This window comes from Natator depressus, chromosome 9 (assembly GCF_965152275.1).
Source record: "Natator depressus isolate rNatDep1 chromosome 9, rNatDep2.hap1, whole genome shotgun sequence".
In the NCBI taxonomy this organism is placed as follows: domain Eukaryota; kingdom Metazoa; phylum Chordata; order Testudines; family Cheloniidae; genus Natator; species Natator depressus.
The window spans coordinates 65,983,806-66,008,450 of NC_134242.1; the positions used below are offsets into that span (position 1 = coordinate 65,983,806).

Consider the following 24,645-nt stretch of genomic DNA (forward strand, 5'->3'; position numbering starts at 1 on the left):
CCGCTAGCAAGGGGATGTTTATTACAGATTTGAATTTTATTTTATTTTTAGTGGGAATAGTAATCCACTAGGAACAGGCTGAGGCCTCCAAATTATTACCCGTGAGACAAACATCCCATACGTAACTGCTTTTAAATCAATAATGAACTGAACTCTATCTCCCATGGCCAAACAAATACAAAAAAGTAAAAGTTTATTGTGTTATATGTGCAGATCTATGTGTTTTGAAATAAGTATATTACATTCGTACATTTTCAGAAAGAGAGGTGGAAATACCTTTGTAACCCCTGTGTCTATTTAGGCAATTTTAACTGACAACTGTAAAAATCTCAGAAGACCCCACACTGAAAATTAAATGTCAGGTTTCAGAGTAGCAGCCCTGTTAGTCTCTATTCGCAAAAAGAAAAGGAGTACTTGTGGCACCTTAGAGACTAACCAATTTATCTGAGCATAAGCTTTCCTGAGCTACAGCTGTAGCTCACGAAAGCTTATGCTCAGATAAATTGGTTAGTCTCTAAGGTGCCACAAGTACTCCTTTTCTTTTTTTGAAAATTAAATGTTATTCCTGTAACACAAGGACGCTTTTCCCAACAAAGATTTGAGAATTACAAATTAGTAACACCATTCCTTTTCGATGTAAAGATTTACTTGACTGGAAAAGTGAATAACTGCAAGCTGCGAAGGGGTAGGGTATTGGAGGGCAAATAATATAGCTGATTTCCCAACCTGTCACTGTACACAGATACCCACAACCTCTCAAAACAAGCATCTTAGCCAAATCCACCTTCTCTGTCTTTCAGTAGCCCCTGACAAGATCTCTCTCATGCCTTCATCATTCTGTAAGAAAGTACCAAATCATTGAATAGACACACAGTCTGTCTAAATCAACTTAACACTCAGCGAAACTGGTGTGGAGCTTAAGGAATGGAATCCTCAAGATGTAACCTGCCTTAATAGGTGTGGGGACACTGTGCTACTACTCCAGAAGTTTGGGAACAAGGACTGCATGCACTATGCTGCTGCTTCTCACATGTGGGTTTGGGCCATTGGAGCAGTGTATATGTGTACAAGCCATGTTACTCCAGCTCCCCCTACCAAAATGTCCTGACAGTTAAGCAGCTCAGGTCCATACCACACAGAACATTTAGCATAGGTTTCATATCACATTCTTCCATAGATTCTTGCCCTTCATTTTATGCAAGGATGCAATGAATGCTGAATGTCTTGCATGACAAGGAAGAGCTAGAATATTTGATTCTATATATTTACTTCAAAACAGTGTATCTTTACTACAGCTACACAACATGTTTAATCATTGTAATTTTTAGACAAACCACAATCTCTACCCATTTTACATGTTAATATAGACATTTAGCTATTCCAAGTACTAGGTGTTAATTTTACATACAGAGCCCACACAAAATTAATGAAATAAAGCTTGAAGCAGACCATATAACAGTGCTCCCTTAAGAAACACAGACTCTCCCTGCCTTTCAGTCCTTTCCAAAAGCCCAGGACTGTAAAGGAAGGTAGGAATTTGCAGTAATGCATGTTACAGTCAAGAAGAGTAGACCCCTTCTCAAGTGGGGGAAAAAGTCTGTGGCAAGATCTACTTTAAAGTGTTTCAAATCCCTAACACAGAAGGATCTCTGGTTTCAAAGAGCAACATGACAAAGTTTGCCTTTAGAATTATTTGTAAAAGTGCTTGGAGAACCACACACACCCTGACCTATGTAGCTATGACAATATAACTTTCAAGGACCAAGACTTTGATAACGTCAATTGAATTATGCCACAATTAAATTTAGTCCAGTGGGTCTGTCTGACGTAAGGTTTTTCTAATAGTGTGCATATTTAAGTATCTACAAATTTCATAGCTGTTTTTGAGAGTAGGTTAAAAAATCTGTAGTTTAAAGAGGCAGAAAATCACTGTGCCTTTGAACCACCATAGCCTCCTGATAGCTTATTAAACAAAACCAACTCACTAGAAACACAGTTAAGTGTATCTGTATCGCAAACCAGGATAATTATTTTGCATGTTGAGTGAGATGGCAAAAGATAAATCACAGAAAGTCATAGGAGCTGGAACTTGGGGTGCTGCTGCTCCCCCTGGCTTGAAGTGGTTTCCATCATATACAGGGTTTATAGTTTGGTTCAATAGCTCTCAGCACCCCCACTATAAAAATTGTTCCAGCACTCATGTACAAAATAACTGCATAACTTACTTATACCTTCAGGCAGCATCTTTTTTGTGTTCTGCATACTGTTAAAATGGTAACAGAGGAAGGAAAAAAAGTTTGCAAATTCAATAAACTTTTTTAGTGTTCTCACTAACAGTAATGAGCCAGGTATTTTCTGTAATAGTTAAGCAATTAGCATGAAAATTCCTCCTACTACATTACATTGTATTACATAATGCAGTACACTATCCAAACATGATGATCAAAGCAGTTTTTTTAATTATTTAACAACTCAACCTTAGTACTATCCATGTATCCTTATTTTCATAGTATGCAAAAACAAACAGAACAGCATACAGCAATCATAACATTGACATTTGAAAAAATATCTTAAGAATTGCATGCTTTCCAAAAGTTTAAAATATCCTCCAATTTACAATGTCCTTAAAGGGCAGATCTTCAGCCGGTATAAATTGCCATAACTCCAATGATGGATACTAGTAACGACATAGTTCCAAGTATTCATGTTTTGGGATAGAAAATAACTGCATGGGAAGCAGAAGAATTTGATACAGTCTTCTTTTTCCTTTGTTAAAATTTATTACATATACAATTCTGAAAAACATAATGTGCAATCCAGCTTAGAAATACCCGAGAAAGAGATTCAGCTATTCTACAAAAGACTTATGAAGATACTATGCATTTTAGATCATATAAAATTATAGGTAAGATAGATAATCATTTTCCAGAGATTGTGACAAAGAACAAGATGTGGACTTTCTTTGCTTGGTTGAGTAAAAATATACTTTGTATATAAGTAGTTTGGGGCTGGATTATCACAGTTAGAATAGTTGAAGGGTAAAATTAATGTCTGTGCAGAGTACCAGCATTAGGTGTGTGAACCACTTAAGCAACAATTAAACACTGTTTTGAAGACTTAGTCCTTGTGCTGTAACTCAGCACAGAGTGAAATTCACTCTAATAGCCCAATTTGGAATTAACAGCTGCAGCGCTTACTATCATGAGTAGCCCCACATAAGTCTTTGGAACATAATACAGTACTAAGCAGCATGTCTTTGCAGGATTGGCACAGAGAGCCTCTGTTAAAAACGTTTGCTGAGAGAGAAGCTTGGGCCGGGCTTACTTTCCAAAGAATAAATTTCAAATGTTTACTGGACTAAAAAAGAAAGGGGAGAGAACCCCAGAGTTATCCATTACTTGTAGATTAAAGGGTTCAGAGATCAAGAAATCACAGAAAGTTAGATCCTTCAACCAAGGGGACTGAAGTCTCTCGGAATTGAATTTAGATGAGAAATCTGCTGAGACAAAGATTGTAAATGGCAGAAATTAAATTTTAGTCTGAGAAATATAGTTTTACTTTTGTTTGCTTGTAACCCTTTTTATCTTTATTCCTTATACTTGGTATCACTTAATGCTATGTCCTTTTGTTAAATACACTTGCTTTACTTTTACTGTAAACCAATTTAAGGTTGTGATTAAAATAAGAGCAATTAAATTAATGAGCTACAGTGTATTGCCTCTTTAAAGGAGCAATAAAACTGAATAATTTCTGTGAGTGTTCCAGGAGAGGGCTGGACACTGCAGACAGACATCTCTTGAAGAGTTTGCTAACAAGGCAGATAAGTTCTTGTGTCAGGACATTTGTCACACAGCTTAGCAATTGCAAAACTCTCACTTGCTGGGCCTGAGAGGGTAACGCATTAACTCTCAATTCTGGAACCTCAGCCTATTGTCACATTGGTAGATAGTTTTGGCAAAATTTGGGACTGGGAGGGTTTTGGGGTCATTCTGCAAAAAGTAACTGGCTGGTGAAAGCCAGACTGTGACCTGTATGCTTGTGTGGCTGGCTGCTGGTATGAGGGCTGTGAGCCACAGCAGGTACCCAAAGGTACCCAAAGTTGCAGAGCAGGTGGTGACAACCTCTTACTGGTCTGGATTGAACCCTAAAGCACCACAACCAAACAGACACAAATTCAGATAATATTTACTAATTGAAAACACAGGGAGGGGAGAAGACGGAAGATCTTTGTGTGTGAAGAAATACACTCTAAATCCTCAAAGGGAAAAGATAAACTTGCCTCATTGTCTGGGTATACCGCAAGAAGGACAGGAGACTTGTTATGGGTTTTAATCATGCCACAACTTTATTATATAGATGTCTGGGACTACCCGGCAGATCAAGTGTACAGTGCAGGCAAATCCATGCTTATTCAAATCAATCCTTGGGGCTTCCACCAGCCCCCCTTTGTTTCCATCCAGGTCTCCCAGCCGACCCATGGCTTGGACCTTACCATCCACCAGACTTGTAAGAGGGTTAAGGAGGGTTATGAGAAAGGGGGGTGGGGGGGAAGGTGTTGGTTTCCTGCCGTACCAACCATAGGAGTCCCCGAACCCCCTCCCCTCACTGCTTAGACAGAGACTTGCCCCACTCAGGTTTTGTGCCTTTATGTATGTTTGTGGGGGTGGGGTTGAGCCACTGCTGCAATGCTGACCACCAAGCACCTTTTACAGCAGTTTCTGACCTCCTTCTTCTCCTCTCCGCCCCCACAACCACAAAGCAGAGCTGCCCTTCTTTGCGTAAGCCCAGACAAATTCTGCCCCCGTTTAGTTGTGGTGCACTCATTTTCTACACAGTCTAAGTAATAACTTTGCAAGAACTGCATTTCTGAACAGTGTTTTTTCTTCACTGTATTTGTCATTTTTTTGGATTTCAATAACAAAATAAAGAAAGACAATAGAGAAATCAAAATAGAAATATGAACATTATTTCTTTTGATACTACAAACACACGAAACAAAACCCATCAAACTTTGTATGCACGTGCTGTAGTTTTTATTGTAAGCTGTAAAAAAACAGATTTCACTGGAAACCAGTTAGCCTACAGAAAATGAGTTTTTCCTAAGGAAGGTTAAATTTAAAATCTTAGATCTTGATTAGTTTATCTCAGGGATTCTCAAACTTCATTGCACCGTGACCCCCTTTGGACAGTAAAAATTACTATGTGACCCCAGGATGGGGGACTGAAGCCTGAGCCCGCCCGCCCGAGCCCGGGTTGGCGGGGGGGAGGCAAAGCGGAAGCCCAAAGGCTTCAGCCCCAGGCAGCGGGCCTGTAACCTGAGTCCAGATGCCCAGGGCTGAAGCTCTCGGGCTTTGGTCCTGGGACCCAGCAAGTCTAGGCCAGCCTTGGTTACCCCACTGAAATGGGGTCGCAACCCACTTTGGGGTCCTGACCCACGGTTTGAGAACTGCTGGGGATCAGGCATCTGCACTTTGATTCCAATACTGTGAAAGCATAAATTTATGAATAACCATAGCACTGCTTTTCTCACATTTATAAACAAAGATGCAATGAAGACCACTAATATTTACTCCAGGAATTCATAGCATCACTACCTTGACAATGTGTCCTTGATTACTCTTCAGTTATTCAGAATGTTCCATTGAGACACACGTTGTGGTATGCAGTTTGTCTCACTTTTCTACTATTCAAAGACAATCAAAGAACTACGACTGTCAAATGCTTACCATTAAGTCTTGACAAGAAAATCATCATAAACTTAAAATAATAAGATAAATAAATCAATAAATAAAATCACTTTGTCCTTTTGCGTTGCATCCTGGAGTGCTAAAGGAGTTGGCGGATGTGATTGCAGAGCTGTCACCCATTATCTTTGAAAACTCATGGCGATCCGGGGAAGTCCCGGACGACTGGAAAAAGGCGAATGGAGTACCCATCTTTAAAAAAACGGAAGGAGGAGGATCCTGGGAACTACAGGCCAGTCAGCCTCACCTCAGTCCCCGGAAAAATCATGGAGCAGGTCCTCAAGGAATCAATTCTGAAGCACTTAGATGAGAGGAAAGTGATCAGGAACAGTCAGCATGGATTCACCAAGGGCAAGTCATGCCTGATTAATCTAATTGCCTTCTATGACGAGATAACTGGCTCTGTGGATGAAGGGAAAGCAGTGGACGTGTTATTCCTTGACTTTAGCAAAGCTTTTGACACTGTCTCCCACAGTATTCTTGTCAGCAAGTTAAAGAAGTATGGGCTGGATGAATGCACTATAAGGTGGGTAGAAAATTGGCTAGATTGTCGGGCTCAACGGGTAGTGATCAACGGCTCCATGTCTAGTTGGCAGCCAGTATCAAGCGGAGTGCCCCAAGGGTCGGTCCTGGGGCCGGTTTTGTTCAATATCTTCATTAATGATCTGGAGGATGGTGTGGATTGCACCCTTAGCAAGTTTGCAGACGACACTAAACTGAGAGGAGTGGTAGATACGCTGGAGGGTAGGGATAGGATACGGAGGGACCTAGACAAATTGGAGGATTGGGCCAAAAGAAACCTGATGAGGTTCAATAAGGATAAATGCAAGGTCCTGCACTTAGGACGGAAGAACCCAATGCACAGCTACAGACTAGGGACCGAATGGCTAGGCAGCAGTTCTGCAGAAAAGGACCTAAGGGTTACAGTGGACTAGAAGCTGGATATGAGTCAACAGTGTGCCCTTGTAGCCAAGAAGGCCAATGTCATTTTGGGATGTATAAGTAGGGGCATAGCGAGCAGATCGAGGGACGTGATTGTTCCCCTCTATTCGACATTGGTGAGGCCTCATCTGGAGTACTGTGTCCAGTTTTGGGCCCCACACTACAAGAAACATGTGGAAAAATTGGAGAGAGTCCAGCGGACGGGCAACAAAAATGATTAGGGGACTGGAACACATGACTTACGAGGAGAGGCTGAGGGAACTGGGATTGTTTAGTCTACAGAAGAGAAGAATGCGGGGAGATTTGATAGTTGCTTTCAACTACCAGAAAGGTGGTTCCAAAGAGGATGGATCTAGGCTATTCTCAGTGGTAGCAGATGACAGGACAAGGAGTAATGGTCTCAAGTTGCAGTGGGGGAGATTTAGGTTGGATATTAGGAAAAACTTTTTCATTAGGAGGGTGGTGAAACACTGGAATGCGTTACCGAGGGAGGTGGTGGAATCTCCTTCCTTAGAAGTTTTTAAGGTCAGGCTTGACAAAGCTCTGGCTGGGATGATTTAATTGGGGATCGGTCCTGCTTTGAGCAGGGTGTTGGACTAGATGATCTCCTGAGGTCCCTTCTAGCCCTGATATTCTATGATTCTATGAAACAAAAAGCTAAAGGGGAACAGATAACCTACTGTAAAGTTGTCACTGAGCTACAGAAAACATTATTATTTGTATTGCAATAATGCCTAAGAATTCCAATTATTGGCCAGGACCCGTTGTGCTAGGTGCTGTCCATACACAGAACCAAGAGACTGTCCTTGCACCAAAAGAGTTACGTAGACTTCAGGTCAAGATTTAGTGACCAAACACCCGATTCATCACAATACTCACCAAACCAAGAAATCTTTTTATTACTTAATATGACCTTTATGTTTTCACTAGAAATGTTTAGAATTCTTCCATTATGACCATTTCACAGAAGGGTAAAAGTTTCCCTGGAATCTAACATGCCAAAAGAGATATACACTTGGAGATGCAGAAAACAAAACTATTCGCCTTCTCTTGGCGGAAGCAGTTAGCTCCCATTCATCCAAATTAACTCATCTGTATATTGTGACAGTTTAGAGAATCTGTCCATGTAAACTTGTGAAATTTTTTGTTTTGCATAATACTATTTAAGATTTTTAACAGTTCTTGTTAATTAGAACATCAATTTGTTAGCAAGGTCCTTGAATGTAGCAAAAGTACTATGTCTGGAAACATGTAACCAGGCCATCAAGGTGTCTTCAGCAGCTCTATCCTTGTGGAACAATGACAGATACTGGCAGAGCCTCTAACTTGTAATGACTCTCCACCAATCCCCAAGGGAAGGAGAGGTGTTACAGACTTTCTTAAAAAGAAAGAAGGGGAAAAAAAAGACAGACATGATTTCCGAGCAATGAGGCAGACCATGACCAGAAGCAGAAAGCTGAGCAGGAGGAGTGGAAGAACCTACTTGCCCCTCCAAACCCAGTGCCCACCTCCTGCCAAAGGACTCTGACCAAAAGACATCAATCACTGGTGAGAACTCTCCCAAAGGAAACTGCATTCAGGCGTGGTTTTTCCATAGATCTGTAAGTCTCTTGCGTAATCAGGACTTGTCTTCACTGCTAGAAAGTGCATTTTTGACCTCATGAAAACTAACATGCATGATACACCCTGAGGTAAAAAAAAACACAGTGAAGACCAGGCACATTCGTTTTATTGCGAAGTAAACCACAAGGTAAACAGCCCTCTATCCCCTCCGAAGAGGGTTTTAAAACTGAAGCGTCTGGTCTTCACTGTGTTTTTACCTTATGATAGCTCACAAACATTAAGATGGAGAAAATGTGAAGAAAAAGGAGTTTAGGAAGGGACATAGTAAGGTGATAATGGAATGAGGGTAGTGGAGTGGATGAGAATATGGGGTCTGATCTTGGAACGGGTTACAGCGGGGATATGGCACAGGGGCAAGAGAGAGAGAACTTGGAAGCAGCGAAAAGGAAAAAGGAATAGCAGACGTGGAAGAGGAGCATGAATCTATTTTTCCACATTAAGCTTTAAAACATTTAAAAATTTGAATCTACATTTTAAATGCTCAAAGTTTTATATGAATATAAAGATCTCTGCACCATTCACTACTCTCATATCCCACCAGACATAACATTCACCCCTTTACATTTCCAATAGATTTGTTCACAGAGACACCTCAATATGACAACCCAAAAGATCTAGGTTCATCTAGATCAAGGCTCCTCGCTGTAGTCCTCATACACCAACACAATTTAAATTTTTGATGTTCATTTTAAGAAATGGGAAGTTAAATAAAGAGTTAAAGTTGAAAGTGTGTATGATGCAGGCCATCTGGCTCTAAAATATTTTTTTAGTACAAAAAAAACTATATCTTTTCAAAAACTTAATTGGTCATTTCTGGAACTGAACGGGAAAAGCATCCAGCTTGTCACTGGCCTATAATTTCTTACCACATGACATATCTTGTCTCCAAAAAATGCAAAATGATATGCAAATGTCAAAGTAAGTTTCTATGAAGTCCTATTTCCTGCTCAAACAACACAAATTCAATAATCTCTCAGTAATTAGTTATTTTGACTCCTGTTTATATTTCCCAGAAAAGGTGTATAAAACTGCTTCTTAGTTTGTTTTTCAAAAATCTTGAGGTAGGTTTTCCAACTTTAAAAAGATCAAGAATTTTGCTACCAGCTAACAGCAGATTATTGGAGATTTTAGGAAATGCATGACTTGCTCTCCTAATCCTGCTGACCTTTTTCATATTAAAATCTGATTTCTGTTCAACTCATGTTTTATTGTTAGTTTAGTCTTTAAATAAGTGAATTCTGTTTATTTTTTTTCCTAATCTTGATTTCTCTCTTCTGAAAGAATATTATTTCTGTGCTATTAAAACAATTGAGCCTTATTTCTTTTATTTTGCTTAGGACAGAGAAAAATATACTACATCCACTTGTGATTAGCAAGGAAGAAAGCCGAAGGTAGGAAATCCTGTACGTATTTTTATGCAGTTAGGTTTTATGTGTAGCTCAATCTGTGGCATGGTTACCCGTCTAAAAACAGCAAGGACAAATCTTAAGTATTAGGCCATGACAACTAATGCTGTTTTACATCATCAAAAAGATGATCCCTTAGCTCTTATTTGAAATTCACACAAGTTCCACTCCTCCAATTAGGATGTGCGGTTGAGTGATCTGAATGATTTTATATTTGAAGTCATTCTATTACTCAGAATCTCACTAAATGATAAACAAACAAAAAAAGCACCCCATTAAATTACAAAAAGATCACACCATAGCCAGGATTTTTGGGGAGAGTGCAAAAGTATCCTCTTGCACACAAATCATGCTAACTAGTCTGGGACAATGAAAAGTCACACATGATGGAACAGATGACCAATTATGTTTAAACAAAAATTACAGCAGGCAATGGTTGAAGCAAGTTGTACAAATACCATTCATTCTGCCAAAAAAAATCTGCTTTGCAAGTCAAAGTATAGAACAGCTCAAATGTGGTTTTGGTCATTAAAATTTACAATAATTTATGCTGTTTATAAGAAGTTAATGCTGTTTATAGGAAACTTAACCAGCTTTTATCTTGTAGAATGGAACAAATTTAACTGAAGTGAAACCCATTTCAGATTTATGCAAAACCTTCGGATTAATAGTGACTTCACATCCATTAATATGCTTTTTTCTATCAGATGCAATGGTTTTAATTAAACTTTACTAACCCTTTTTGGTTTAATCCCTCAAGCCGACCTATAAAACACTAGAGGTTTTAAATCAAACTGTAAAAATCCACAAAGCTGCAAGTAAAAGTGTTAGCCACAGGAGAAAACCAATACAGGATTTATCAAACATGTCTAGTAAACCAGTAAACCTTTGAAAAGAGAATTTTTATAAAGAAAAGATAGATTAATCTTAAAAATTAATCTCTAGAAAATAAATTACACGGGTGTATCAAAAACATTTTCAACATAAAAGATAATAAAGTACAGCAAAACACTTGTTCTAAGCTTAAAATTCAACCCTAAATATACTATATATGAATAGCAGTTGAGGTTTTGATAAGGAATTGCCAAATGGAAAAGATGACCAGAGGGCTAATACTTTTACTAGGTAGAGTGAAAGTGAGACTACTGTCTGTGCTTCTAGTTCCCAGGAAGTTTGTGGCTATCAATGGATCTACTTAGATATAAAAACACATATTACTACAGACAACGGTGTACCTCTACAAAAGGCCATCACAAATATCCTGATAATACCGGAATTAAAAAGGCAATCAATTATGGTGAATAGTGAAATCTCTTCCTACTACAAATGGCAACCTGGGGTATGCTCTTTATACATCACAAACAACAGAACATGAATAAATGCCACCAGCCACACGTTATTTTAGCATATACCTGTACACATACACACAAATATTTAAACCACACACAAGATAGCCCTTAAAAACCAGAAAATCGCTTTAAGCCTTGATGCCACAGCAAATGTTGTGGGGAGAAAATCCCTGTACCCACATGAAGCCCCACTGAGGTCGGGTACGGAGGTCAATCACCAGGAGTTGATTGAAACATGGGGACTTAGATGACTAAGCATTTGTAGTTAGATAACACAGGCATTTGCAATGACCAAGGTATTTCCTTCATTACATGCAAGGAAGTACATGGGAAGACTGTAGATTCTGAACAACAACAACAACAATGAGATAAATTACTCATTATTTTAGAAGGTAACTGCCATGCTTTAAAGGCTAACTCTGAAAAGACATCCCTCAATGTACACTTCTTTTGGGGTGATAATTTTAGATATTAGTGCAAAAGAGAAAGATTAATTTAAGGTAGTTATCAATGGTTTAATTGTCCAATAATGTCATAATTTAACTGTTATTTTATTCTACAGTTTAACTAATTAAAAAAGGTTGTAAGAGATATTTTGGAGTTTTTCTCAAAAATGTTTATAATGCCAATGCATTATAGGTCATCATAATTGTAAAACACAGCAGTCAGAGGCTATCATCATGTCGCTAACATATATGTGGCTGCCACACACAACACACTGTTAGATTTTTTTCATTATTAATTAAAGGTGAAATTAATCATCTCGTCCTATCTACACGAATCCCAAACAATCAATCTGTGTGCACAGAGCTGCATTTCAGCCCTGCTAGGTGATGGGGTTGCTATGCAGCCTTCTCCTAGATACTCCAGCCTACAGATTTACTGCCCCAATTCAGGGGTTTTGAGGCACTGTATCCATACAGTCATGAATCTCATGGCCCTATAGATCTGGTCAGAATTGGTCCTACAAAATTCTATTTAATCAGAAAATGCAGAGTCACTGAACCTAACATATTTTGCAAAAACATCTTGTGTTTAATGAACTTGCATCAAATCACAGGCAGGGCCCTGAGGGAAATTCTGAAAACTTTGGTTATGGTCTAATTTGAAACAAAGCCAAGTTAAAAAAAAATGCTCTAAACTGATACCCCAACTTTTTACATGGTCATTCTTCTAGCCCGGTCAGCCTCAAAACTACTTCCATGATGGTGTATTTGGAGTGAGTCCGAATCCCTCCTATGGGGTAAAAAAGGATACACAGGGTTGTTTTGAACAACTCCCTCTATGGAAATTAAGTGACATATAGTGTTGGCATAAGTTCTTCTGGGCAAGAGTTAATTCTACCCTTTCCATACTCATGCCAGAAACAAGAAAGGAGCCTGGGAGAGAGGAATCATTTCACCTTTACAGAAGCAATTTTGAGTATGCTGCTAGAATCATAATTGACATCCCTTGTTAATAGCACTCTCCACACCAATAGTAGGGTCAGAAAAATAAACATTAACTATTCATGGTAAGAAATGTTGTTCCTCAACTATACAACTGCGAGGGTGAGCAAAGTGAGGTTTTGTTTTGTTTTTTGTTGAGAGAGAGAGAGAGAGAGAGAGAGAGAAGCATAGTCAACAGGGTAAAAAAATTCTGATAAGGTATCTTCTGGGTGACAAAGAACCACGTCTCACCTTTTTAATTTTTAAAAGGGACTAAAAATATTTATTCTTCATTGCTGAAATAGGTCACAATAGAAAGATTCCGTTGACCTGAAGACAGTCTGGTCTCAGTTCTTATTAATCTCAGAATACCAGTGACAACTTCTGGAACAAATGACAGTTCTAGAATTATAGAAGCAGTGGTGCTACATCTGAAAACCGGGGTACATTGAGGGGTTTTTTTTTAATACACTTTTTATATTTAGCACAGTACCTGTCCCAAATACACATAAAAAATTCAATCAGTCCTTCACTTTTACAAGGTCTAAAATTCTCCAAAATTAATAATCTATTTTTTACACTTCAACACACATACGTAAGGTTACAGAATCAGATCAAAGGAAATTGTTTTAAATGCCACCATTTTAGAGCAGCACACATATAGAAAACTCCTCTGCAAAGCAAGTGACCTACTGTTGGTTAGTAAATTGGTAATCCATTATCTAAGGTATATTTATATTTCTATAAACTACCAAGTACAAATATTAAATAGATCATTTTGCTTTTATGCAGAAATAGCTTGCAGCCACTCCATGTCAGGCTATGATCTCTTCAGATATAAGTAAAGCAAAGCTCAGGCCTGGTTAGAAGCAGAATATGATTCCTCCAAGGAATTCCCAGATGCTATCTCAGATGAGTTTCTTTTATAGGTAGCATTCTTCCCTCACTCAGTAATTACAAAGTTAGGTAGCGCTATGCTGCTAAAGATACCACATGTTAGATCAATTCTGAAACATTTGTGGTTACTAGAATAGCCTAAGTCATTTCACAAGCATTTTATTTTTAACCAAATGTAACAGAAAAATTTGATTTCCAGTAATTAAATTCTTCATACTTAAAATTTCCCTGTGTAGTTTCCCCTCCTAAAAACAGTTACATAATACTGGTGGAATAGAATGACCGTGGTGTTCCATTCCAGAGGCAGCTCTATTTCAGCATTAGATTAATTATTAATTCTCTCTCTAAAACAATAAACATCTATATCTACTCTAATATCTATAACATATAATATCTATTACTGTAAATGTGGCATTTTTTATTCTTGTGATTGGACAATTAAACATAACATTACAACAACATTCCAAATATTCTAGAAAGCTAGATTTGCATAGGGGTCCTCTAAGCTTTCTGCTGCACAAGCTTTGGGCTTCACATCCCTGATGCAAAATCTGAAAAAGCTTCCCAATCTCAAAATTCATAAAATGCAAATCATCAATCCCTGTTCCTGGCATGTAATCAATATATGTTCTGATGTTTGACGACTCTCGTTGTCTCACCTTGCATCGCTACATGTTTTAGTGGTCATGGAATTATCCTATCCTTCCGAAAATCCAGCTACAGCATGTGTCTGAATTACCTCCTGTGGCAGACAACTGCACAGGTTTACTATACACAGTGTAATTAGTAGTTCATTTATTTGTCCTAAATGTACTGTCCTTTAATTTATTACATGTTCCTGTGTTCTTATGCTAGTCTTAATCTTCTTGTTCTTAATCTGTGTGTTTTTAATCTATTCACTATTTACTTGTCTCAACTGTGAAAATGGTTTATTCTTAACCTTTGTTTCCTATCTTTTAACTGGTCACTGATCCATGAGACGACCGTCCCTCTAATCCCATGACTTTGCTTTACTTTGCTTAAAAGTCTTTGATGAGGGACACTGTCAAAAGCTTTCAGAAAAACCAAACTATAAACTATATCCACTCGATCGCCCTTGTCCACGTGTTTGCTGACCCCCCCCCCCAAAGAATTCTAATCGGTTGATGAGACATGGTTTTCCTTTACAAAAGCAGTTTTGACTCTTCCCAACATATCATGTTCATCTATGTCTCTGATAATTCTGTTCTTTACTACAGAAATCAGAAATACTATAGTATCAAATACTAACTATAGTATCAGAAAAGTGGTAATATCTACTAAGTGCCACCCATTCAAGGCAATGCTCTGAACTATCCTTCACAGTAAATTGTACATGTCTTCAGAAGGTTATTTCTCTCCTTGCTTTTTCACATTATTTGATCAAAAGAGTAATAGTTAACAATGTTAACTTTTCAATTATTGCCACTGGGTGTTCTTGGTTCTTCATCAAGATTCCTAAAGCTATTGTTCAAAGCTCTATGCAAACTCAGTTAGACATCACTATATTGCATTAAATACCATGCAGACCTGAGTATTTATGAAGATAAAAGAACCCCAAGGAAACTCTCTGAATAGGAGATGCTATTCAGGGCTCAGCTGAAGTTAAAATCTAATGCTCTTATTATAAAATGAGACAAAAAAGTCTTGGACTGTCTAACAGAAGAAGAAAGGGGACAACGGTATCCATTATGGAGGTGATGGTCTATCAGCACGAGCATCTCACAGAATGTTGTCTGGACTGGACATATGCTGTAAGGATTGACCTTTGGGTGAGCTCTGTACTGGACTGGGAAGGAATTCGTCAATAAGTCCAGGCTATAGATTGATTTTTATATTTTTTCTTTTATCTGTAACTTTGTTTTCCAATCCTTTCACCTTCATCTATTTTGGATCTTTATCTTAAGCTGTGTTAAATATACTTGTATTTGTTTTTTACTACAGACACAATCAAGTGCTTGTGTCAAAGAGTGTTGAATTGAGGGGACACTGGTAAACTAGGGTGTGGTGCTTCCAGGGAAACAGTGGATTGGCATACATTGCTGGTAACCAGAACAAAAGGGATTGGGCACTCAAGTGTAACAAAGCAGGGTGTGTAAATTGCTCCCCTGCAGACGGTGAGAGAGGGGCTTACAGTAACCCAGAGTGGAATGCTTGTGTCGCCTGCAGCCAGTAGCTCCGGGAGAAGTATCCCCAGTGGGCACAGACAAGACTCCTTCATGCTATAAGTAGGTGATAGCGATTAACCCCACACACTCCAGTTATCCCCACAAAGTATCACAATGGATGTATCCAAACCCTAGTTAGAAGGAGAAAAGCCTGAGGAGCCCAGCAGAGCCCTGTATAACCATATTTTAAATAGAGTATGCCAAGAATGACCTCTCAAGATGTCCAAACTTGAGAAAATGTTGTTATCAAGAACCGCCATTCCCAAGGTGTTTGTAACTCTGAGGTTCTACTGTACATCAAAAAAGCCTTTTCATGTCCTCTGCCAATACCTTAAGGAAATCCCTCAAAATCACCACAGGCAATTGGTAAGAAGTTAACATTTTGTCCACAAAACTCAGAATGTACAGGGCAAAAAGCATTATAAACTACCTGTGCTTGTTGGCCCTCGAGCACACTGACATTGATCCTGTCCTAAGGAATGCAGGTACAGGATAAGATGCTGTATTTCAATAATGATCTGAAACACTGTCAGTGGGATACGAGAGAATGCAGATAAATCACCATAGGATGATAAGAACAATCAAGAAAAATCAGAAGGTTTCAGGAGCTACTGGAAGAAACTCAAGAGAATTCCAGTGGATGTGGAATGTTTCAAGCACCTTTTCAAAGAAGTCTTTTATAAGCATTTATCTGTGACTTCCAGACTTAAATAAATAAATAAATAAATAAAAATCAGAATAACATGGTTTCACAAATTTGAGAGAACAGTTTTAATAATGTTGAAATACTATTAGTACCCATCACCTTCCAAAAACGTTGTCCCACCACCCTGACTACAGAAAGTCTTCTCTTTCACTTTTTCATATTATTGTGCCACACAGACTGTGCATGGTATGCAGACAAAGATGAATCATGGACCTGTTCTTGCTTCTATTTCATCTGCATTTGTGCACCTCAGAGGATCATTGCTGTGCAGAGGTGTGATGTATACATGAAGATGAAAGCTGAACAGAAACTGATGCACAAACATATTGTTTGAACCTCACAGAGCGGGTGCTCTTCCCAGCATGCCCCTAATTAGCTTTCTCAAACAGACAAAAGCTGTAGTTCTTCTACTTTTCCAACAACTAGCACTAAACACATAATCAAATGTACTTAACTAAAATGCACTATACACTGTAACCATATTTTTTCTTCTACACTACACTTAGTACAGAACAGATCAAAGGGGGATACACTGGGCCAAGAGTTTTAAGCAGAACTCCCCACAGAAAATTGTTGTCTCAATATAGGCACAGCACATGCAGAAGGAAGAAAACAAAATGATCATTTATGAATAAAATATGTTTTTTGCATCAAACACAATGAATTTTGAAAGAGGTGGCTATTCTTAGTCAATCTAATGTGTGTTACATAACATGACTAATATTAGTAAGTGAAATGCATATACAGCATATTAAATGTGCTACTGGTTATAGATAAGACTCCCTTAGCCCTTTCCTAAACCCTCATTTGCAGATTTAGAAACTCAGCCCAAATAGATTTTTGTTGTAAGACTCATCTTCTGTATGCAAAAAAAGTGCAAGACATTAGTCAAAAATTTAACTCTCCTTTGGTTTCCTTATAACTACAGTACAAGTTCTGAATTCATAATACAAAATTGGTAGCTTCCTATGGCAGCATTTTTCACATTTTATTAGAATCTGTAATTGATGCAAAAAAGTTGCAAACAATTAACAGCAGACTATAGTAAAATGAACACTGCTGTAAGAAAATGGTAAACTATTCCTTGACTTTAGCAAAGCTTTTGATACCGTCTCCCACAGTATTCTTGCCAGCAAGTTAAAGAAGTATTGGGCTGGATGAACAGACTGTAAGGTGGATAGAAAGCTGGCTAAATCATTGGGCTCAACGGGTAATGATTAATGGCTCCATGTCCAGTTGGCAGCTGGTATCAAGCGGAGTGCCCCAAGGGTCAGTCCTGGGGCCGGTTTTGTTCAATATCTTCATTAATGATCTGGAGGAGTGGTAGATATACTGGATGGTAAGGATAGGATACAGAGGGACCTCGACAAATTAGAGGATTGGGCCAAAAGAAATCCGATGAGGTTCAACAAGGACAAGTGCAGAGTCCTGCACTTAGGACGGAAGAATCCCATGCACCGCTACAGGCTAGGGACCGAATGGCTAGGGAACAGTTCTGCAGAAAAGGATCTAGGGGTTAAAGTGGATGAGAAGCTGGATATGAGTCAACAGTGTGCCTTGCTGCCAAGAAGGTGAACAGCATTTTGGGCTGTATAAGTAGGGGCATTGCCAGAAGATTGAAGGATGCGATCGTTCCCCTCTATTCCACATTGGTGAGGCCTTATCTGGAGTAGTGTGTCCAGTTTTGGGCCCCACACTACAAGAAGCATGTGGAAAAATTGGAAAGCGCCCAGCAGAGGGCAACAAAAATGATTAGGGGGATGGAGCACATAACTTATGAGGAGAGGCTGAGGGAACTGGGATTGTTTAGTCTGCGGAAGAGAAGAATGAGGGGGGATTTGATAGCTGCTTTCAACTACCTGAAAGGGGGTTCCAAAAAGAATGAATCTAAACTGTTCTCAGTGGTAGCAGATGACACAACAAGGAGTAATGGTCTCAAGTTGCAGTGGGGGAGGTCTAGGTTGGATATTAGTAAAAACTTTTTCACTAGGAGGGTGGTGAAGCACTGGAATGCGTTACCTAGGGTGGTGGTGGAATCTCCTTCCTTTGAGATTTTTAAGATCAGGCTTGACAAAGCCCTGGCTGGGATGATTTAGTTGGGGACTGGTCCTGCTTTGAGCAGGTGGTTGGACTAGATGACCTCCTGAGGTCCCTTCCAAACCTGACATTCTATGATTCTATTGGCTAGGTTGCGTTAGTACATAGAACACTGCCTACTGTATTTGTTTAAAAATCACTTTGCCTATCCAGGATTGTGGAAAGTGAGCGAGTATGTGTGTTTTCTTTAATAGGAGAGTTAATATGGACAGTGACAAGTTTAGTTGGAAGCTTTCTGGGCTATCAGCTTGCACACTACTGAAGTAAAGAAATGTATGCAATATTTCCCCTGAAGCAATATGAATACAACCCACGAGGCAGTTTTCATGATATTGCTGTGTACTGTGACTAATTTTTACGACATAAATTCCTGATCTTCCAAGAGTATGGACCATATTTATTATGGATTCTAAAAGTTTAGTATACAGGAGACACTGCCTTTGGCAGATGTCAGTTTAAATATCTGAATGGCCAAAAAGTATTTAATTCAAAACCCACGACAGCAGCTTTTGATTCTGTAAGACTAAGGTAACTGTTTAAGAATACTTACATACTGTATTGCAAAATTAAAGGGGTTTACGGAAGGGCAACCAGAATTATTAGGAGTATGAACTCTCATATGGAAAGAAAAAAAGATAGTGATTGTTTAGGACTCAAATAACAGAGGATATGATAAAATAATGAATGAATTAATAATGAATAAAATATAGAATAAATAGAGAAGGTAGATCAAGAAATTCTGATCTCAGTGTCCCATATGCAAAAACAAGGGGACATTCAATGAATAGAAAAGATGGCAATTTAAAAACTGATACAAGGAAATATGTTTTCACAAAACACAACTATGAAATTCATTACCACAGGAAGCAGGATGGTGTTGGGACCAAAAGTTTAGGAAAATTCAAAAAGCAATTGGATAACAAGAATATCCAGAGTTACTATAGTTAATGCTAACAAATTCTGGAAGGAATATTGACCCTCATGCAAGGTATAAGCCAGTGGTTCTCAAACTTTGTACTGGTGACCCCTTTCACATAGCACCCCTCTGAGTGCGACCCCACCTTATGAATTAAAAACACTTTTTTACATATTTAACACCATTATAAATGCTGGAGGCAAAGCGGGGTTTGGAGTGGAGGCTGACAGCTCACAACCCCTCCCATGTAATAACCTCATGACCCCCTAAGGGGTCCCGACCCCCATTTTGAGAACCCCTGGTTTTAGCCAATCTTTAGCTATTAAAGATTAAGATGAGTTCTAAAGTGAGAGAGGGGCGGGGGGGGGGGGAGGTGGCGGCCTACTAAATGATTTCTTAAGCCCCTCTCTAAAGCATCGAGTGCTGGCCATGCTCAGAGACAAGGTCATGGACCAAACAGACCGCTTGGTTCTGATCCAGTATGGTAATTCCTGTGTCCCTATGTATATTTATTAAGTAGTGAATTTTGGGTTCCAGTACATTTCCTAACATATGCCCACAACCAACTTGTGAATAACTGGAATTCTTCCAGTATAGTCATTAGATGTCAAGGTTTATATGAAATATGGAGAATGAATTACTCTATAATCGTTAAAAGCCCTAAGGATGGTCCCTATGGGCCAGGGTTAATACATTTGAATACAGTGGTATTGGAAACCTTACACAATCAGTGCTCTCAAACCAGACATTGTATTAGCTCTAAATTAATTTTTGTGAAGTATATTAAGTTTAACTATAATACATATAATAAATAGTTAAAGAGACAGATAGACTAATCCATTATAAAGGCCACAGAGGCTGGCAATAAAACAAAAAGGGCTTTTAAAATACAGGGTCATCTAAGTTTTCAGCTTTTAATTTTTATTTCTTACTGAAAATAGTATTTCTTATGCAAATCAAGCCAACATTATTTCACAACTCCACATTGTTTGTCATGAGAACCACTAATGTTGTAAAGATTTAATTAACTTTTAACATTTTTGGTGGATGGATGAACAGAATTATGGCAGACAGACTGTACAGCAGCACAGCCAAATTATATACGGTCGTATAGATGATGTTGCTATTGACTCTATTGTGTGTATATATATATATATATATAATTTCTCAAAAAGTAATTTTCATTATCAGAATATAATAATTTTAAAGTAAATCAAATTGGGAATTTATACTATTTGACCATGCCCATTTCATGTACTGTTTTTTTGGTGGGGTTTTCTCAAATGCGTAAGATAGAGTGAAGGATCAAGTTCTCTCCTGATCTAACTCATGTTTAGTTAAATACTTACACCAGAAACTAATATTTAGGGCCATGGTACATTTTTTTTTTTATAGTAACCCTTCAATACTTTACAAAATGCTAAGACTTTTGTACGACACAATCACTAATGAAAATTTAACAATTTGGGGTTTCCACGTAACATATTTGGAGAAACCTGTTGCCAAGTTCTTACATAAACAGCCACATATTTAGAAACAAACAAAAAATCAGCATAAATATGATATCTCCAGAAAGAACTTGGGAAGTTGTTTCCAAAACAAAAGGGGGGAATTAAAAAAAAATACATCTCTTTAACAAACTCTTGACACTCACTAACTACTTATTTCCTTTAAGTGCAGAACATATTCCGTGATTGCGTGGCAAGATTGGTACTGGAGATCTATGGATATCAATAACTACTTGGCAATTTCCAAGTGTAGTAGAGATTGTACTCAAAGTGAGACTGCAAATCTGGTCTCATGCAGGTTTTAAACAAGTTTTGTATGATAAATTGTACAGCCAAGAATTAAGGGCAAAAAATATTAAAAAGTGACAGAATGGCCAATAATAAAACTCTTAAGTTAACAGGCAGCACTAATAAGATATAAGAAAGAATCAAAGTTCACACATCCATAACAATGAAAGGAGACAAATTATTAACATGACAATGTGAACATACAGACAAAGGAAATATTTTTATCTTGAAATTTAACACATGCATACAAGAACAAACAATTTTACTGCAGGGGAGGAGAGGGAAATGTTGAGACTAACCAGTGCAAGACCCAATTTAAGTAAACAAAAGAACAGAATAAAGATGGAAGAAGCACTATTATTGTGAGTGTACCTGATCAGATCATTTACACTTCAGAGGGCTTTTGGTATGGCAAGCTATGTTTTATGTTTAGCTTTATTTTGCTTATTGTGGCAAACGAGGGAATTATGTGTATTTTTTTTAATAAATATTTTAGGCACTTCACTTTATCAGTTTGCTATTATTCTGCCTGACTGCAAGGAGTTCAATCAAAAAAGGCTGTTAAGAAGGGAACAAAATATTGGCAAAGATAAGGTAGAGTCTAGAGGGTACCAAGGATCCTTAAGGAAACAATACGGAAGCTATAAATTGGGGAATGACCCTACCTGACTCCAACCAGGCTGCAATTTCTCTTTCCAGAAACCCTGGATCCAAGAGGTTACTAAAATCGTAATGATGCGGGTCTAGGTAAGAAGCGTGAGGGGATGGGGTGAGGAACTTGAGTGGGTTGTCACAGGCTGTCTTAAGGGCTGACAGAGACACACTGAGGAAGATACACAGGAACTGAAGCAAACAGGCTCTCTATCACCAGCCCTGAGATGGAGGTAGTTGCACTGAACAGAATGTACCAAAGCTTGCAAGGAAAGATTAAGGTTTAGGCAAAGAGAAATATGAGCATAAACCTTTATTGGTTTTGTACCTTTACTCTGCATACTGTGTATCTTTCCATGAATAAATCATACTTTGTTTGAAGATGCTGTTTTTGAGTCACTATAATCAGACCTCTAACCCTGCCCTCAAGCTATGGGGGAGATGTGTGTGTGTGTAGCACAGTGCTGCCAGAACACCACTGTGAAGAGAGTTGGGCCTGTTGGCAGTAAGGGGGGAGAGTAGCAAAACCTATGTACTTGACAGGAACTAAAAGAGGCCTAAAGCACAACTGACCCTATGACTGTGACATTACTATTTTAAATGGGATCTTTAATTTCTTTAGAAGTACTTGTGCCTAGAAAGGTACATGCTCACCAATTGTCACCATTAATACATCACTGTTTACCCACATTTACCACACTGATATTTGAAATAAGAAAAAAAGCCCATTCATTCCCCACACTTTAAACAGATCAAACTTTTGATACCACCGTAAACAACTTTAAAATAATATTAAGTGATGGCAGTATAATACCTACTGTGTGAAAAAGAATTAGAGGTGGCTTTTATTCTCTGCCAAATATTGGGATAAAGGGTAAAATTTCCAAAAGTAACTTAAAGTCCTAAATGACATTCATTGAGACTTAGCCTCATGAAGATTTCTTGAATATTTGTTTTTAGCACAACGTTATGGTCCACTCTTACCAGCACTGACAGATATGAGTTACATTACATAAATGCAGAAAGGTTTGCAGAATTGGGCTCCACAGTGGCAGCTTACAGTTTTAAATGCTCCTTAGTTAACGGTTGGAATAGTTTTCATGTTAAATTATGATAATGTTGGGTATTAACAAATAAGACAGATTCAGTAAGGGTCAAGCTCTGAGTTCCTGACTCAGTTTTTTCTCAAGCAAACTTCCACTGATTACAGCACCTCAGAATTTAACCCAGTATTTAAAGGGTGCAAGAGATCTTTCAGGAAGATTTTCCCATTTTAAAACCAGGAAAGTGACCTAACATTTAGGTTTTGTAAAGATAAATTGTTTAAAGATGCTGGACTAAATATGAGCTTTTTTAATTTAGTTCCAGTAGAAATTGTTTTTTAATTAAATAAATTGTACAAACAACAAGCAACCTCTATTTTTATCTGTTTTACTGGGAAAATGATAGAGAGCATAACCTCAACCTTTTTTTATTCTGGTACCTTTTTGAAGCACAGTTTCTTATTCATTTGATAATACTAAACAATGCAAAATACAAGAAAAAATTACTCTGTACTAAGTCTATTGTTTCCTTGATTATAACATCAAAAATCACAGGTTTGTAATATGGAACAAAATATCTGTAAATGTGTAACACCACTTATAGTAGTTACCTCTGAGCAGAGACTGAAGTGTTTTGCTGTTACTTGTTGATCAATAACGTTAGCATTCAAAAACATAGGCAGTATTTGTCTGATTAAAAAACACAAGACACTACAAACCTGACAATGTGAATGAATACATGGGTAAAGACCTGACCAGTAAAACTGCGTTTTGGTTTCAAACCCCCCAGTCATCATCTATCCAAACAGTCCTGGAAAAAGCCTTCAAAATGTCCAATGACTACTAATTTAAGGAATTTTTATACTTCTGAGGACTTGACTAACTGTCCTGTAAAATTAAGATGTCTTGGTTTCCTTGCAATTTGAATTAGATAATAATGATTTAAGGAGATCTGACTTTTTGATTGTGTATGTTGTGATTATATATATGAACAATAAAGCAGGTCTTTAAAACCATTAATGGGGAGCTGAAAATTATTGGGATGCTGATGTTATAAAACTCCTTGTGTGAAGTTCAAAGTACTTCACTGTAATGTGCTGTGTTACCTCACTCCACTTAAAAGCAACCACTCCCTGTACCTTTTCCCAGGTCAATAAACAACCAGAAGAAGAAAAATCCATGAGGATTATTAATGCTTAGAGGTTACATAATCCTACAATCTAAAATTAAATGTTTGAGAGCATTCCGTACCAATACAGATAAAAACTACTCTAGATATATTCTCTACATGCTTACCTTTGCTTGCACTGTCAACATGTTCCAGTTCATCTGTGAATTTTAAGATGTCCCGATAATTCTCTTCACAGATTTCAGCCAGAAAATGCAAGAGTGTTGTTTTTTGATTTGATGATTTAGTATCTCTAATCTGCAAAGATAAGAGCAGAGTAAAGACATAAGGAAAGAATACATTATTTAGCTTTATGAAACTGTTTTCTTAAATCTACTTTAAGATTTATTTTAATTCACTTAATTAAAGATTTTAGTGAAAGTTATCTACATTTCCAACTTGTGAATGAAACTAAAAATTGCTATGATCCTCAAAATCATTTATTTTAAAATTAACCTTAGTGTGGTTTCTAAAACAATGTTAATCATATAAAAGATCTGAAATATTTGAAAAATCCAAACTCCATAAATCTTTAATTTTTTTTTTTTTTCAGAATACAGAGATGCGTGGTTCTGCACATCCGTTTCAATGTCAGTTATGCTCAGTATGAAGTGCAGAGATGGTCCACACTAAGGGGAGGACTGAATGTTGAAACATTGTTAGTCTAGAAGTTAAAATATTGTTAGAAATTGAG

General features: G+C 37.9%; 1 protein-coding gene across 4 annotated transcripts in view; it reads right to left on the reverse strand.

Annotated features, from left to right (window-relative positions):
• Positions 1-24,645, reverse strand: part of DIAPH2 (diaphanous related formin 2) — an 807,400-nt gene that overhangs the window by 371,220 nt on the left and 411,535 nt on the right. For all 4 annotated transcript variants that reach the window (XM_074964437.1, XM_074964436.1, XM_074964435.1 and 1 more), the window contains one exon: positions 24,080-24,209. In XM_074964437.1, coding sequence (XP_074820538.1) covers positions 24,080-24,209 — 130 coding nt within the window. The remainder of the gene's footprint in view (positions 1-24,079; positions 24,210-24,645) is intronic.